At 51.4% G+C, this 15,756-nt stretch overlaps 1 protein-coding gene across 1 annotated transcript in view; it reads left to right on the forward strand.

Annotated features, from left to right (window-relative positions):
- The first annotated feature begins 9,537 nt into the window (after nt 1-9,537).
- The window catches only part of LOC137332571 (uncharacterized), a 101,521-nt gene continuing 95,302 nt past the window's right edge, over nt 9,538-15,756 (forward strand). Inside the window, exon 1 of the mRNA XM_067996497.1 lies at nt 9,538-9,768. Coding sequence (XP_067852598.1) covers nt 9,538-9,768 — 231 coding nt within the window. The remainder of the gene's footprint in view (nt 9,769-15,756) is intronic.

Consider the following 15,756-nt stretch of genomic DNA (forward strand, 5'->3'; position numbering starts at 1 on the left):
TTTTCGGATGATGTCGCAGAGGGGCAGCATGTAGATGAGAAATAAGAGGGGGCCAAGGATAGATCCTTAGGGGACTCCAGGGGTAACGGTACAAGAGTGGGAAGAGAAGCCATTGCAGGTGATTCCCTGGCTACGACTGGACAGATAAGAATGGAACCAGGCGAACGCAGTCCCACCCAGCTGGAAGACGGAGGAGAGGTGTTGGAGGAGGATGGTGTGGTCAACGTGTCAAAGGCTGTAGACAGGTGGAGAAGGATGAGGAGGGATCGTTTACCATCATCACAGTCACATAGGATGTCATTTGTGACTTTGATAGGGGCTGTTTCAGTACTGTGGCAGGGGCAGAAACCTGATTGGAGGGATTCAAACATGGAGTTGTAGGGAAGATGGGCATGGATTTGGGAGGTGACAACACGCTCAAGGACTTTGGAGAGGAAAGGAAGGTTGGAGATGGGGCGGTAGTTTGCAAGGGCAGAGGGTCAAGGGTGAGTTTTTTGAGGAGGGGGGTGATGATGACAGATTTGAAGGGGAGGGGGACAGTACCTGAGGAGATGGAACCATTATCAATATCAGATAACATGGGGGCCAGGAGGGGAAGTTGGGTGGTCAGCAGTTTGGAGGGAATAGGGGGTCGAAAGAGCAGGAGGTGATTCTCATGGTCAAGATGAGCTCGGAGAGGGCATGAGGGGAGATAGGAGGGAAACTTGAGAAAGATGCGAGTTCAGGGCTAGGTCAGGGGGGAACTGTAGGGGAAGTTTGGTTTGGTGGGCTAGGGGATGAGAGGGAAGCAGCAGAGGCAGCTGAACAAATGGTCTCAATTTTAATGACAGAGAATTCCATGAGTTCCTCGCACTTGTTGTTGGAGGTGAGGGTGGAGGGGGCAGGGGAGAGGGGTTTAAGGAGACGGTTTGTAGTGAAGAGAAGCCGGGGATTATCTTTGCATTCCAGGATGATCCTGGAATAGTGAGCAGTTTTGGCAGAGGAGAGCAGGACCTGATAGTGCTTTATGTGGTCCAGGCAAATCTGGTGATGAATGACTATCCGTGCTGTATAACTCTATGACTCTATGCAAGGCTACGGACCAAATGCTGGAATATGGGATTAGAGTAGACAGGGCTGATGGCCGGCGTGGACACGATGGGCCGAAGGGCCTCTATCCGTGCTGTATAACTCTATGACTCTATGACTAAAGTAAACCGACTGACATGGAGAGGAAGAGGCTGGGGGGGTAGGGGAGGGGCTGCAGGGTGGGAAGGAGACCACCCAAACCTGGGGGTTTCTTGCGACCTTGGTGATCTGGTAAAACAGATGGGCAGGGGACTTGGAAGCAGAGTGTTGGCCTCAGGAATGGCGGTTGTGGGGCCCAAGTTGTGGGGGGGGGGTGCGGGGATCACAGCCCGGACTCCCGAAAGAGAGGTTTGAACAAAATGAGCTGCCCCCCGCACCGACCCTTTGACAAGGACGTTTTGTGGGGGGAGAGGGTTGGTGGCTGCCTGACACCCACACCTCCCCCTGCCTCCTGCTCTTCCTGACTGATCCCGGCCTGGCCACCGACGCTGGTGCTTTGTGGCCGACTGCGTCAGCGCCTCTCATGGCGTAGAAACCCGTTTTGAAATTGGGAATCGCAGCGGTCATAAACGGTGTAACCGCGGGGATCGCTGGAGAAAACTCCGCTGCCCGTATCCTAACTCGCACCAAGTCCCGTTCTCCCATCACTCCCTGCGCTCGCCGACCTACATTGGCTCCCGGTCCGTCAATGTCTCGATTTTAAAATTCTCATCCTTGTTTTGAAATCCCTCCGTGGCCTCGCTCCCTCCCTATCTCTGTAACCTCCTCCAGCCCTGCAACCCTCCGAGATCTCTGCGCTCCTCCAATTCTTGCCTCTTGTGCATCCCCGATTTTAATCGCTCCACTATTGGCGGCCGTGCCTTCAGCCGCCTGGGCCCTAAGCTCTGGAATTCCCTCCCTAAACCTCTCTCCCTCTCTCCCCTCCTTTAAGACGCTCCTTAAAATCCTACCTCTTTGACCAAGCTTTTGGTCACCTGTCCTAATATCTCCTTATGTGGCTCGGTGTCAAATATTTGTTTGATAATCGCTCCTGTGAAGCGCCCTGGGACGTTTTACTACGTTAAAGTCGCCATATAAATGCAAGTTGTTGTTAATGTTGGATTGGGAGTGTCCGGGCCACTCATATAAAAACAAAACATCTTCCATAAATTGTAAAACTGAAAACAATGAGTTAAATGAGTGAAGGGCGGTTGTCTGACTGATTTTATATTTTCCGTGATGACTCACCCTCCCTTCCTCTGCCCGGGCGTTCAGCCAGTCTCTGTTCCTGGTAAACTTCTCACAACATGAGAATAGAAACTGAAACTGTGCACCTTGTACAGAGGAAACAAACAACCAGTAAAAGATCTGTGGGAGGACGGAGAGACCGGCCAGAGGGTCCACTGGACTTCCTGTCTTCAACTCCCTGAACAGCAGCCTGCCCCCTGACCCCAGCACCCTCCTCCCTCACCCCTCTCCTGCCCTGCCCCCTGATCCCTACACCCGCCCCCCTCTCCCGCCCCTGCCCCCTGCACCCGCTCCCAGCACCCCTCTTCCCTCACCCCTCTCCCGCCCCTGCCCCCTGATCCCAGCCCCCCTTCCCTCACCCCTCTCCCGCCCCTTCCCCCTGCACCCGCCCCCTGCACCCCTCTTCACTCACCCCTCTCCCGCCCCTGCCCCCAGCCCCCCCCTTCCGTCACCCCTCTCCCGCCCCTGCCCCCTGATCCCTGCACCCGCCCCCAGGTGTAGTTTGAATCACAAGCTTCTCTGAAGCTTTGAAAAATTCTTTCTCCCCCTCCCCTTCTCATCCCCCTCCCCTTCTCATCCCCTTCCCCTTCTCATCCCCCTCCCCTTCCTCATCCCGTTCCCCTTCCCACTCCCCATCCTCATACTGTTCTCCCTCCTCAGCCCCCTCCCCACCCCTACCTTCCCCTCTCCCCTTACCTTCCTTATCCCCTTCCCCCCCCCCCCCCCCCCGCTCCCTCCCCTTCCTCAAGCCATTTCCCTGTCCTCATCCCCTTCTCCCTCCTCATCACCCGAGATTTCCCCGGGTGTGCGACAGGGCACAGCAAATATCAGGAAATCGTGTGGGTTGGAGCGACTCCTATAAAGGAACCCACCCGATTTTCCCCCATTCATTTAAATGGGCAAAGACCCAGGAAGTTCTCCCCTCATGTGTAGGAACATAGGAACAGGAGGAGGCCAGTCAGCCCCTCAATTAGATCCTGCTCTGCTATTCATTTAGATCATGGCTGATCTGCACCTCAACTCCATTAACTTGCCTTTGTTCCATATCCCTTGATACCCAACAAAAATCTATCGATCTCAGTCTTGAAAATTTCAATTGACCCACAGCCTTTTAGGGATGTGCTCCTTCCTGGTTGCTAATAGCCTCATCCAGCCTGTGCCCTCTCCAACTTATGGGCAAGGAAACCTCCTGCTGATTACCACCTACCGTCCTCCCTCAGCTGATGAATCAGTCCTCCTCCATGTTGAGCACCACTTGGAGGAAGCACTGAGGGTAGCAAGGGCACAAAATGTACTCTGGGTGGGGGACTTCAATGTCCATCACCAAGAGTGGCTCGGTAGCACCACTACTGACCGAGCTGGCCGAGTCCTGAAGGACATAGCTGCTAGACTGGGCCTGCGGCAGGTGGTGAGCAAACCAACACGAGGGAAAAACTTACTTGACCTCGTCCTCACCAATCTACCTGTCGCAAATGCATCTGTCCATGACAGTATTGGTAGGAGTGACCACCGCACAGTCCTCGTGGAGACGAAGTCCCGTCTTCGCACTGAGGACACCATCCAACGTGTTGTGTGGCACTACCACCGTGCTAAATGGGATAGATTCAGAACAGATCTAGCAGCACAAAACTGGGCATCCATGAGGCGCTGTGGGCCATCAGCAGCAGCAGAATTGTATTCCAGCACAATCTGTAACCTCATGGCCCGGCATATTCCTCACTCTACCATTACCAACAAGCCAGGGGATCAACCCTGGTTCAATGAGGAGTGTAGAAGAGCATGCCAGGAGCAGCACCAGGCGTACCTAAAAATGAGGTGCCAACCTGGTGAAGCTACAACTCAGGACGACATGCATGCTAAACAGCGGAAGCAACATGCTATAGACAGAGCTAAGCGATTCCACAACCAACGGATCAGATCAAAGCTCTGCAGTCCTGCCACATCCAGTCGTGAATGGTGGTGGACAATTAAACAACTAACGGGAGGAGGAGGCTCTGCAAACATCCCCATTCTCAATGATGGCGGAGTCCAGCATGTGAGTGCAAAAGACAAGGCTGAAGCGTTTGCAACCATCTTCAGCCAGAAGTGCCGAGTGGATAATCCATCTCAGCCTCCTCCCGATATCCCCACCATCACGGAAGCCAGTCTTCGGCCAATTCGATTCACTCCACGACATATCAAGAAACGGCTGAGTGCACTGGATACAGCAAAGGCTATGGGCCCCGACAACATCCCAGCTGTAGTGCTGAAGACTTGTGCTCCAGAACTAGCTGCGCCTCTAGCCAAGCTGTTCCAGTACAGCTACAACACTGGCATCCACCCGACAATGTGGAAAATTGCCCAGGTATGTCCTGTCCACAAAAAAAAGCAGGACAAATCCAATCCGGCCAATTACCGCCCCATCAGTCTACTCTCAATCATCAGCAAAGTGATGGAAGGTGTCGTCGACAGTGCTATCAAGCGGCACTTACTCACCAATAACCTGCTCACCGATGCTCAGTTTGGGTTCCGCCAGGACCACTCGGCTCCAGACCTCATTACAGCCTTGGTCCAAACATGGACAAAAGAGCTGAATTCCAGAGGTGAGGTGAGAGTGACTGCCCTTGACATCAAGGCAGCATTTGACCGAGTGTGGCACCAAGGAGCCCGAGTAAAATTGAAGTCAATGGGAATCAGGGGGAAAACTCTCCAGTGGCTGGAGTCATACCTAGCACAAAGGAAGATGGTAGTGGTTGTTGGAGGCCAAGCATCTCAGCCCCAGGACATTGCTGCAGGAGTTCCTCAGGGCAGTGTCCTAGGCCCAACCATCTTCAGCTGCTTCATCAATGACCTTCCCTCCATCATAAGGTCAGAAATGGGGATGTTCGCTGATGACTGCAGTGTTCAGTTCCATTCGCAACCCCTCAAATAATGAAGCAGTCCGAGCCTGCATGCAGCAAGACCTGGACAACATCCAGGCTTGGGCTGATAAGTGGCAAGTAACATTCGCGCCAGATAAGTGCCAGGCAATGACCATCTCCATCAAGAGAGAGTCTAACCACCTCCCCTTTACATTCAACGGCATTACCATCGCCGAATCCCCCACCATCAACATCCTGGGGGTCACCATTGACCAGAAACTTAACTGGACCAGCCACATAAATACTGTGGCTACAAAAGCAGGTCAGAGGCTGGGTATTCTGCGGCGAGTGACTCACCTCCTGACTCCCCAAAGCCTTTCCACCATCTACAAGGCACAAGTCAGGAGTGTGATGGAATACTCTCCACTTGCCTGGATGAGTGCAGCTCCAAGAACACTCAAGAAGCTCGACACCATCCAAGATAAAGCAGCCCGCTTGATTGGCACCCCATCCACCACCCTAAACATTCACTCCCTTCACCACCGGCGCACTGTGGCTGCAGTGTGTACCACCTACAGGATGCACTGCAGCAACTCGCCAAGGCTTCTTCGACAGCACCTCCCAAACCCGCGACCTCTACCACCTGGAAGGACAAGGGCAGCAGGCGCATGGGAACAACACCACCTGCACGTTCCCCTCCAAGTCACACACCATCCCGACTTGGAAATATATCGCCGTTCCTTCATTGTCGCTGGGTCAAAATCCTGGAACTCCCTTCCTAACAGCACTGTGGGAGAACCGTCACCACACGGACTGCAGCGGTTCAAGAAGGCGGCTCACCACCACCTTCTCAAGGGCAATTAGGGATGGGCAATAAATGCCGGCCTCGCCAGCGACGCCCACATCCCGTGAACGAATAAAAAAATTAAAAAAACCTGCTTAGATTTAGCATTAACAGTCTTGCAATATCATCACGAGCCACTCAGCAAAGCATTACCAAGCAGTTGGCACATCTGACCACTTAAGGCTACAACAAAGTGGGCTTTCAGCCTATCAGGAGCATGGTTTGGCTGCTTGTCAGGCTCAGTCTCAGGCATGAAGATGCTACCTCAGACTGGCATGCAGTCAACAAATCCATCCTTCTCCTCCACTCTTACCAACCAGATCACATATCCATTGCTCCATAGCCCCTTACCTACCCAAGTAACTACACACTTGCACTGGTTCACGTCCTTGGTTGAATGTGTTGCAGTATTAAAGAAAGAACGAACTTGCATTTATATCATGCCTTTAATGTAGTAAAATGTCCCAAGGGGCTTCACAGGAGCGATTATCAAACAACATCTGACACCGAGCCACATAAGGAGATATTAGGACAGGTAACCAAAAGCTTGGTCAAAGAGATAGGTTTTAAGGAGTGTCTTAAAGGAGGAGAGAGAGGCGGAGAGGTTTAGGGAGAGAATTCCAGCACTTAGGGCCTAGGCAGCTGAAGGCACGGCCGCCAATAGTACAGCGATTAAAATCCGGGATGCGCAAAAGGCCAGGACTTGGGCTTGGCAACGGGGCTTTGGATGAGCTCAAGTGTGTGGAGGATGGAAGGTGGGAGAGCATTGGAATAGTCAAGCCTGGAGGTCTTATAATCCAAATTTTCAGGGGAGTTCTGACAGTTGCAAGGCAGTTAAGAGTCCCTGGTGGTTGCCTTAATGACAGGGGTTGATTTTGAAGTGTCCCAATTGCAGCATTTCATGGTTGAGGTGGTCAAGATGAAAGAAAGCTGCGCAAGGGAGATTAGTCAGCATCAGTCACTTACCAGATCTGCAGGCCCTTGAACACCGACGTAGGTCAGGCTTTGGGGTTGGGACTGAGCCAGATTCGGATCTATGCTATCTGCTGTAAGGACCCCTGCACTCAATCTGATGTTACAGATTGGGGTTGCCAACCCTCCAGGATTGTCCTGGAGTCTCCAAGAATAAAAGATTAATCTCCAGGACACTGATATGAGCAATACCTGGGAGAAAAATTAGAGGGGCCATAAAAGGTAATTGTGTGTTTTATCATTTTCTTTGAACACTTCAGTTTATTAGTTATAAAAATATCAGAGATGGATAAAAGGCTGTTTGATTAATAGTCAAGATTGGTACGGTAGCATAGTGGTTATGTTACTGAACTAGTAATGCAGAGGCCTGGACTAATAATCCAGAGTTATGAGTTCAAATCCCACCACAGCAGCTGGGGAATTTAAATTCAATTAATTAAATAAAATCTGGAATTAAAATACTAATATCAGTAATGATGGCCATGAAACTACTGGATTGTTGTAAAAGCTCACCTGGTTCACTAATGCTCTTTAGGGAAGGAAACCTGCCGCCCTTACCCGGTCTGGGCCTATATGTGACTCCAGACCCACAGCAATGTGGTTGATTCTTAATTGCCCTCAGTTGCAAAATCTCATTACCACACAGACTGCAGTGGTTCAAGAAGGCGGCTCACCACCACCACCTTCTCAAGGGCAATTAGGGATGGGCAATAAATGCCGGCCTCACCAGCGACACCCACATCCCATAGAACGAATAAAAAAAATCTGGTAACGAAGAGTTTCTTCGTTTTCTAATTGACTCAGGAAGGCAGGGTGCCGTGAGGATGGACGTATTGGATGACTAACGGTGGGAGTGTGGGGGCAGGGTGGTTGGAGGAGGGAGGTTATGTGATGAAATCTCCTGGAGTACATCCAACCAGAGTTGGTAACGTGACTGGCATAGTCTTCTCTTCCTTCACCCTGCCATTGCCGGCTCCTCCCAGGCATGCTGCATGTTGCTGGAGAGGTTGCCCTGAATTGTACAAGCCCCGCACTTCCTATACCTGGCATCAGTCCAGCTCCATGACCAGACCAGCCCGGCCCTATGACCAGCTCCATGACCAGACCAGCCCGGCCCTATGACCAGCTCCATGACCAGCCCAGCCCCGTGATCAGACTAACCTGGCCCTGTGACCAGCTCCGTGACCAGACCAGCCCGGCCCTATGACCAGCTCCGTGACCAGCCCAGCTCCGTGACCAGACCAGCCCGGCCCTATGACCAGCTCCGTGACCAGACCAGCCCGGCCCTATGACCAGCTCCGTGACCAGACCAGCCCGGCCCTATGACCAGCTCCGTGACCAGACCAGCCCGGCCCTATGACCAGCTCCGTGACCAGACCAGCCCGGCCCCATGACCAGACTAACCTGGCCCCGTGACCAGACCAGCCCGGAACTATGACCAGCTCCGTGACCAGACCAGCCCGGTCCTATGACCAGCTCCGTGACCAGACCAGCCCGGCCCCATGACCAGACCAGCCCGGCTCCGTGACCAGCCCAGCTCCGTGACCAGACCAGCCCGGCCCTATGACCAGCTCCGTGACCAGACCAGCCCGGCCCTATGACCAGCTCCGTGACCAGACCAGCCCGGCCCTATGACCAGCTCCATGACCAGACCAGCCCGGTCCTATGACCAGCTCCGTGACCAGACCAGCCCGGCCCGATGACCAGCTCCGTAACCAGACCAGCCGGGCCCTATGACCAGCTCCGTGACCAGACCAGCCCGGCCCGATGACCAGCTCCGTAACCAGACCAGCCGGGCCCTATGACCAGCTCCGTAACCAGACCAGCCCGGCCCGATGACCAGCTCCGTGACCAGACCAGCCCGGCCCTATGACCAGCTCCGTGACCAGACCAGCCCGGCCCTATGACCAGCTCCGTGACCAGACCAGCCCGGCCCTATGACCAGCTCCGTGACCAGACCAGCCCGGCCCGATGACCAGCTCCGTGACCAGACCAGCCCGGCCCTATGACCAGCTCCGTGACCAGACCAGCCCGGCCCTATGACCAGCTCCGTGACCAGACCAGCCCGGCCCTATGACCAGCTCCGTGACCAGACCAGCCCGGCAACTATGACCAGCTCCGTGACCAGACCAGCCCGGCAACTATGACCAGCTCCGTGAACAGACCAGCCCGGCCCGATGACCAGCTCCGTGACCAGACCAGCCCGGTCCTATGACCAGCTCCGTGACCAGACCAGCCCGGCCCGATGACCAGCTCCGTGACCAGACCAGCCCGGCCCGATGACCAGCTCCGTGACCAGACCAGCCCGGCCCGATGACCAGCTCCGTGACCAGACCAGCCCGGCCCTATGACCAGCTCCGTGACCAGACCAGCCCGGCAACTATGACCAGCTCCGTGACCAGACCAGCCCGGCCCGATGACCAGCTCCGTGACCAGACCAGCCCGGCCCGATGACCAGCTCCGTGACCAGACCAGCCCGGCCCTATGACCAGCTCCGTGACCAGACCAGCCCGGCCCGATGACCAGCTCCGTGACCAGACCAGCCCGGCCCTATGACCAGCTCCGTGACCAGACCAGCCCGGCCCTATGACCAGCTCCGTGACCAGACCAGCCCGGCCCTATGACCAGCTCCGTGACCAGACCCATTCCTCAGGAGGGGCGGGGCCAAGTACAAGCGCGGGAACGGTCGGAGGCGGAGCGCAGTGGGCCGGGGGCTGGCGTCCGTTGGGAAGCGGAGCAGTCGCGCAGGTGGCAGCGGCTGTGGATGGTGGGCGGTTCGGCCCCGGGAGGAGTGCGGTGTTCGGCCCTAGGCTGCAGGTACTGGGAAGAGAGGCGGGTCGGTATCGGATTGCGGGTCCCGGGAGCCCCGGCCGCGGGGAGCGGGAGGTCCGGGCCCCGGGTCGCGGGCTGCGGGGAGCGGGAGGTCCGGGCCCCGGAGTGCGGGTCCTGGGAATGTCGGTGATTGACATCTGTTAAAATCATAGAAACTTCCAGCACAGAAGGAGGCCATTCGGCCCTTCGTGTCCGTGCCGGCTCTTCGAAGATGCTGTCCAATTAGTCCCACACCCCAGCTTTTCCTGGGGAGGATAGAATCATAGAAAATTTACGGCACAGAAGGAGGCCATTCGGCCCATCATGTCCTCGCTGGCTGGAAATGAGCCCCCCAGCCTAATCCCACTTTCCCGCACTTGGTCTGTAGCCCTGTAGGTCACGGCTCTTCAGGTGCACATCCAGGTACTTTTTTAATGAGTTGAGGGTTTCTGCCTCTACCACCCTCTCAGGCAGTGAGTTCCAGACCCCCACCACCCTCTGGGGGAAAACATTTCTCCTCAGCTCCCCTCTAATCCTTCTACCAATCACTTTAAATCTATGCCCCCTGGTTATTGACCCCTCCGCTAAGGGAAATAGGTCCTTCCTGTCCACTCTATCTAGGCCCCTCAATTTTATACACCTCAATCAAATTACCCCTCAACCTCCTCTGTCAAAGAAAATAACCCCAGCCTATCCAATCTTTCCTCATAGCTAAAATTCTCCAGCCCTGGCAACATCTTCGTAAATCTCCTCTGTACCCTCTCTAGTGCAATCACATCCTTCCTGTAATGTGGTGACCAGAACTGTACACAGTACTCTAGCTGCGGCCTAACCAGTGTTTTATACAGTTTCAGCATAACCTCCTTGCTTTTATATTCTATGCCTTGGCTAATAAAGGAAAGCATTACATTTGCCTTTTTAACCACCTTATCTACCTGTCCTGTTACCTTCAGGGATCTGTGAACTCCATGGTTCCTCACTTCCTCTACACCTCTCAGTATCCTCCCATTTATTGTGTATTCCCTTGCCTTGTTTTGTCCTCCCCAAATGCATTACCTCAGACTTCTCTAGATTGAACTCCATTTGCCACTTTTCTGCCCACCTGACCAGTCCATTGATATCTTCCTGCAGTCTACAGCTTTCCTCCTCACTATCAACCACACGGCCAATTTTTGTATCATCTGCAAACTTCTTGATCATGCCCCCTACATTCAAGTCCAAATCATTAATATATATCACAAAAAGCAAGGGACCCAGTACTGAGCCCTGCAGAACCCCACTGGAAACAGCCTTCCAGTCACAAAAACACCCATCAACCATTACCCTTTGCTTCCTGCCACTGAGCCAATTTTGGATCCAACTTGCCACTCTCCCTTGGATCCCATGGGCTTCTACTTTTTTGACCAGTCTGCCATGTGGGACCTAATCATAAACCTTGCTAAAATCCATGTAGACTACATCAAATGCACTACCCTCATCGACCCTCCTTGTTACCTGCTCAAAAATTTCAATCAAGTTAGTCAGACACAGATTAGTCAGTTAGTCAAATCCACGCTGACTGTTCTTGATTACTCCGTGCCTTTCTAATGGCGGTTTATCCTGTCCCTCAGAATTGATTCCAATAATTTGCCCATCACCGAGGTTAGACTGACTGGCCTGTAATTACTTTGTCTATCCCTCGCTCCCTTTTTAAACAATGGTACAACATTAGCAGTTCTCCAATCCTCCGGCACCACGCCTGTATGCAGTGAGGATTGGAAAATGATGCTCAGAGCCTCAGCTATTTCCTCCCTTGCTTCTTTCAACATCCTGGGATACATTTCATCCGGCCCTGGTGATTTATCTACTTTCAAAGATGCTAATTCCCTTAGTACTTCCTCTCTCACTATGTTTATCCCATCCAATATTTCGCACCACTCCTCCTTAACGTCCCCCTCTTTTGTGAAGACAGACGCAAAGTATTCATTAAGAACCATACCCGCATCTTCCGCCTCCACACACAGTTTATCTTTTTGGTCTCTAATAGGCCCTACTCTTTCCTTCGTTATCCTCTTGCTCTTATTGTATTTATAAAACATCTTTGGGTTTTCCTTAATTTTACTTGCCAGTATTTTTTTCATGCCCTCTCTTTGCTTTCCTAATTTCCTTTTTAATTTCACCCCTGCACTTTCTATACTCCTCTGGGCTTTCTGCAGTGTTGAGTTTTCGGTGTCTGACATAAGTTTTCCTTTTCTGCCTTATCTTACCCCGTGTGCTCCTTGACATCCAGGGGGCTCTAGAATTGGCAGTCCTACCCTTTTTTGTGGGAACATGTTTACTCTGAACCCTTTGAATCTCCCCCTTGAATGCCTCCCACTGCTCTGACACTGATTTATCTTCAAGTAGCTGTTTCCAGTCCACTTTTGCTAAATCACTTCTTAGCTGAGTAAAATTGGCCTTTCCCCAACTGAGAACTTTTACTCCTGTTTTATCTTTGTCCTTTTCCATAACTATGCTAAAACTATCTATTATGATCACTCAGCAAAATGCTCTCCCACTGCTCCTCCTTCCACTTGCCCAGCTTCATTTCCTAAAACTAAATCCAGAACTGCCCCCTCTCTTGTTGGGCTTGCTACGTACTGGCTATAAAAGTTCTGAATGCAATTTAAGAATTTTGTGCCCTCTATGCCTTTCACACTGTTTGTATCCCAGTTAATATTATAGTTGAAATCCCTTACTATTACTGCCCTATTGTTTTTTGTACTTCTCAGAAATTTGCCTACCTATTTGCTCTTCTATCTCTCTCTGACTGGGGGTCAAAAGTACACTCCCAGTAATGTGACTACCCCTTTTTTTATTCCTTAGCTCAACCCATTTGGCCTCATTTCATGATCCTTCTAACGTTTCATCCCTCCTCACAGCCGTAATTGTTTCTTTAACCAAAATTGCCACCCCCGCTCCTTTTTATCCCCCTCTCTATCTCATCTGAAAACCCTGTAACCAGGAACGTTGAGCTGCCAATCCTGCCTCTCTTTAAGCCATGTTTCTGAAATAGCTAAGATATCATACTGCCTCGGTCTATCCGAGTCCTCAGCTCATCTGCCTTATTCACTATACTCCTTGCATTGAGGTTGCCTTTAAGCTCTGCCAAACTCCTTTGTTGTTTATTATCTAACCTTTGTTTCCTCTGCCTTCCAAACTCACTTACTAATTTTCTGCCTTCCATCTCCAGTCGTGATTCTGTCCCATCTAGATCTACGCTCAGGTTCCCATCCCTCTGCTAAGCTAGTTTAAACCCTCCCCGACAGCACTAGCAAACCTCCCCGCGAGGATTGGTCCCGACCCTGTTGAGGTGCAACCCGTCCGGCTTGTACAGGTCCCACCTCCCACGGAATTGGTCCCAATGCCCCAGGACTCTAGAGCCCTCCCTCCTTCTCCATCTGCTGCATCTTCCTATACTCCCTAGCGCGTGGCACCGGGAGTAATCTGGAAATTACTACCTTTGAGGTCCTGCTTCTTAATCTCTTTCCTAACTCCTTAAAATCTTCCCGCAGGACCTCATCCCTCTTTCTACCTATTTCATTGGTACCGATATGGACCATGACCTCTGGCTGTTCACCTTCCCCTCCCGGAATGTTCTGCAGCCGTTCAGTGACATGGCCCTGGCACCAGGGAGGCAAACTGGAATCACGACTGCGGCCGCAGAAACACCTGTCTGCAGAAACACCCTAACTATAGAATCCCCCCATCACTATGCTCTCCTGACCTTTCTCCTTTCCCCCTGTACAGCTGAGCCACCCATGGTGCTATGGTCTTGGCTCTGGCTGCACTCCCCAGATAGTGATAGACTTCAAAAGGATATGGACAGGTGGAATGGGCAGACACGTGGCAGATGAAATTTAACGCAGAAAAGTGCGAAGTGATACATTTTGGTAGGAAGAAAGAGGAGAGGCAATATAAACTAAAGGGCACAATTCTAAAGGGGGTACAGGAACGGAGAGATCTGGGGGTATATGCATAAATCGTTGAAGGTGGCAGGGCAGGTTGAGAAAGCGGTCAAAAAAGCATATGGGAAATTGGGCTTTATAAGTAGAGGCATAAAGTACAAAAGCAAGGAAGTTATGATGAACCTTTATAAAACACTGGTTCGACCACAACTGGAGTATTGTGTCCAGTTCTGGGCACCGCACTTTAGGAAAGATATGAAGGCCTTAGAGAGGGTGCAGAAAAGATTTACGAGAATGATTCCAGGGATGAGGGACTTAAATTACGTGGATAGACTGGAGAAGCTGAGATTGTTCTCCTCGGAACAGAGATGCTTGAGAGGAGATTTGATGGAGGTATTCAAAATCATGAAGGGTCTAGACAGAGTAGATAGAGAGAAACTGTTCCCATTGGCGGAAGGGTCAAGAACCAGAGGGCATAAATTTAAGGTGATTGGCAAAAGAACCAAAGGTGACATGAGGAAAAACGTCTTTACGCAGCGAGTGGTTCGGATCTGGAATGCACTGCCCGAGGGGGTGGTGGAGGCAGATTCAATCGTGGCCTTCAAAAGGGAACTGGATAAGTACTTGAAGGGAAAAAATTTACAGGACTACGGGGATAGGGTGGGGGAGTGGGACTAGCTGGATTGCTCTTGCATAGAGCTGGCATGGACTCAATGGGCCGAATGGCCTCCTTCCGAGCTGTAACCTTTCTATGATTCTATGATAACCCTGCAAATTAGTCCCCTTCAAGTACATGTCCAATTGCCTTTTGATAGTTTCTATGGAATCTGCTATCCTTTCAGGTAGTGTTCCAGATCATAGCAACCCTTTGTGTGAAAAAATTTCTCTTAATTTCACCTCTGGTTCTTTTGCCAATTATTTTAAATCTGTCTCCTCTGGTTACCGACCCATTTGCCTGAGGAAACAGTTTCTCCCTATTTGCTCTTTCAAAACCCCTTACTGATTTGAATATCCCTATTGGGTCTCCCCTTAACCTTCTCTGCTCTAAGGAGAACAATCCCAGCTTCTCCAGTCTCTCCACATAACTGAAGTCCCTCATCCCTGTTATCATCCTGGTGAACCTCCTCTGCAAGGCCTTGACATCCACTTGCAGAATGGGCAAGTATTTGGCAAATGAATTTCAATATAGGTAAGTGTGAGGTATTACATTTTGGTTGGCAGAATAAGAGGGCCACATACTGCTTGGATAATTAGAGTCTAAATGGGGTAGACAAATAGAGGGATCTGGGGGTACAGATACACAAATCGCTAGAAATAGTGACGCAGGTTAATAAGGCCATTTAAAAAAAAAATGCCAACCAAGTACTCGGGTTCATTTCTAGAGGGATAGAATTGAAAAGCAGGGAAGTTATGTTAAACTTGTATAGAACCTTGGTTAGACCACACTTGGAGTACTGTGGACAGTTCTGGTCTCCATATTATAAAAAGGATATAGAGGCACTGGATAAGGTGCATAAAAGATTCACAAGGTTGATACCAGAACCGAGAGGTTATACCTATTGGGGAGCATTGAACAGGCTGGGGCTCTTTTTCCAAGAAAAGAGAAGGCTGAGGCTGACCTGATGGAGGCCTTTAAGATTATGAAAGGGTTTGATAGGGTAGACGAGGAGATGATGTTTCCATTTGTAGGGGAGGCCATAGATGTAATATCGTTTTGGCTGTAGTTGTGCAGCTCTGCTGTTAAATCGTGACCCAAATAGTACCCGTCAGGTTACAGTCATCCCATTACTGTAGCTGTGATCGTCCTGTGTGTTCTCAGTCACAGTGAGTCGTGGCCCTGCCAGTTACATTATAACAACTTTGTGGCTGTTGTGACTGCTCACAGAACTCACAGACAGTGATCTGACGGAGATCGCATCCTCACAGGAGAGGAACATAAAGAAAAAAAATCGTGAATCTGTTCGCATCCGGATGGGATTGGTCCCGGGCAACAAAAAAAAAACCTCCCCGTCTGTCTGTTTCAGTGATGTCAGGTGTAAAGTGTAGAAGTTGAACCACTAGTCTGATT

Source organism: Heptranchias perlo, chromosome 2, assembly GCF_035084215.1.
Source record: "Heptranchias perlo isolate sHepPer1 chromosome 2, sHepPer1.hap1, whole genome shotgun sequence".
Taxonomy (NCBI): domain Eukaryota; kingdom Metazoa; phylum Chordata; class Chondrichthyes; order Hexanchiformes; family Hexanchidae; genus Heptranchias; species Heptranchias perlo.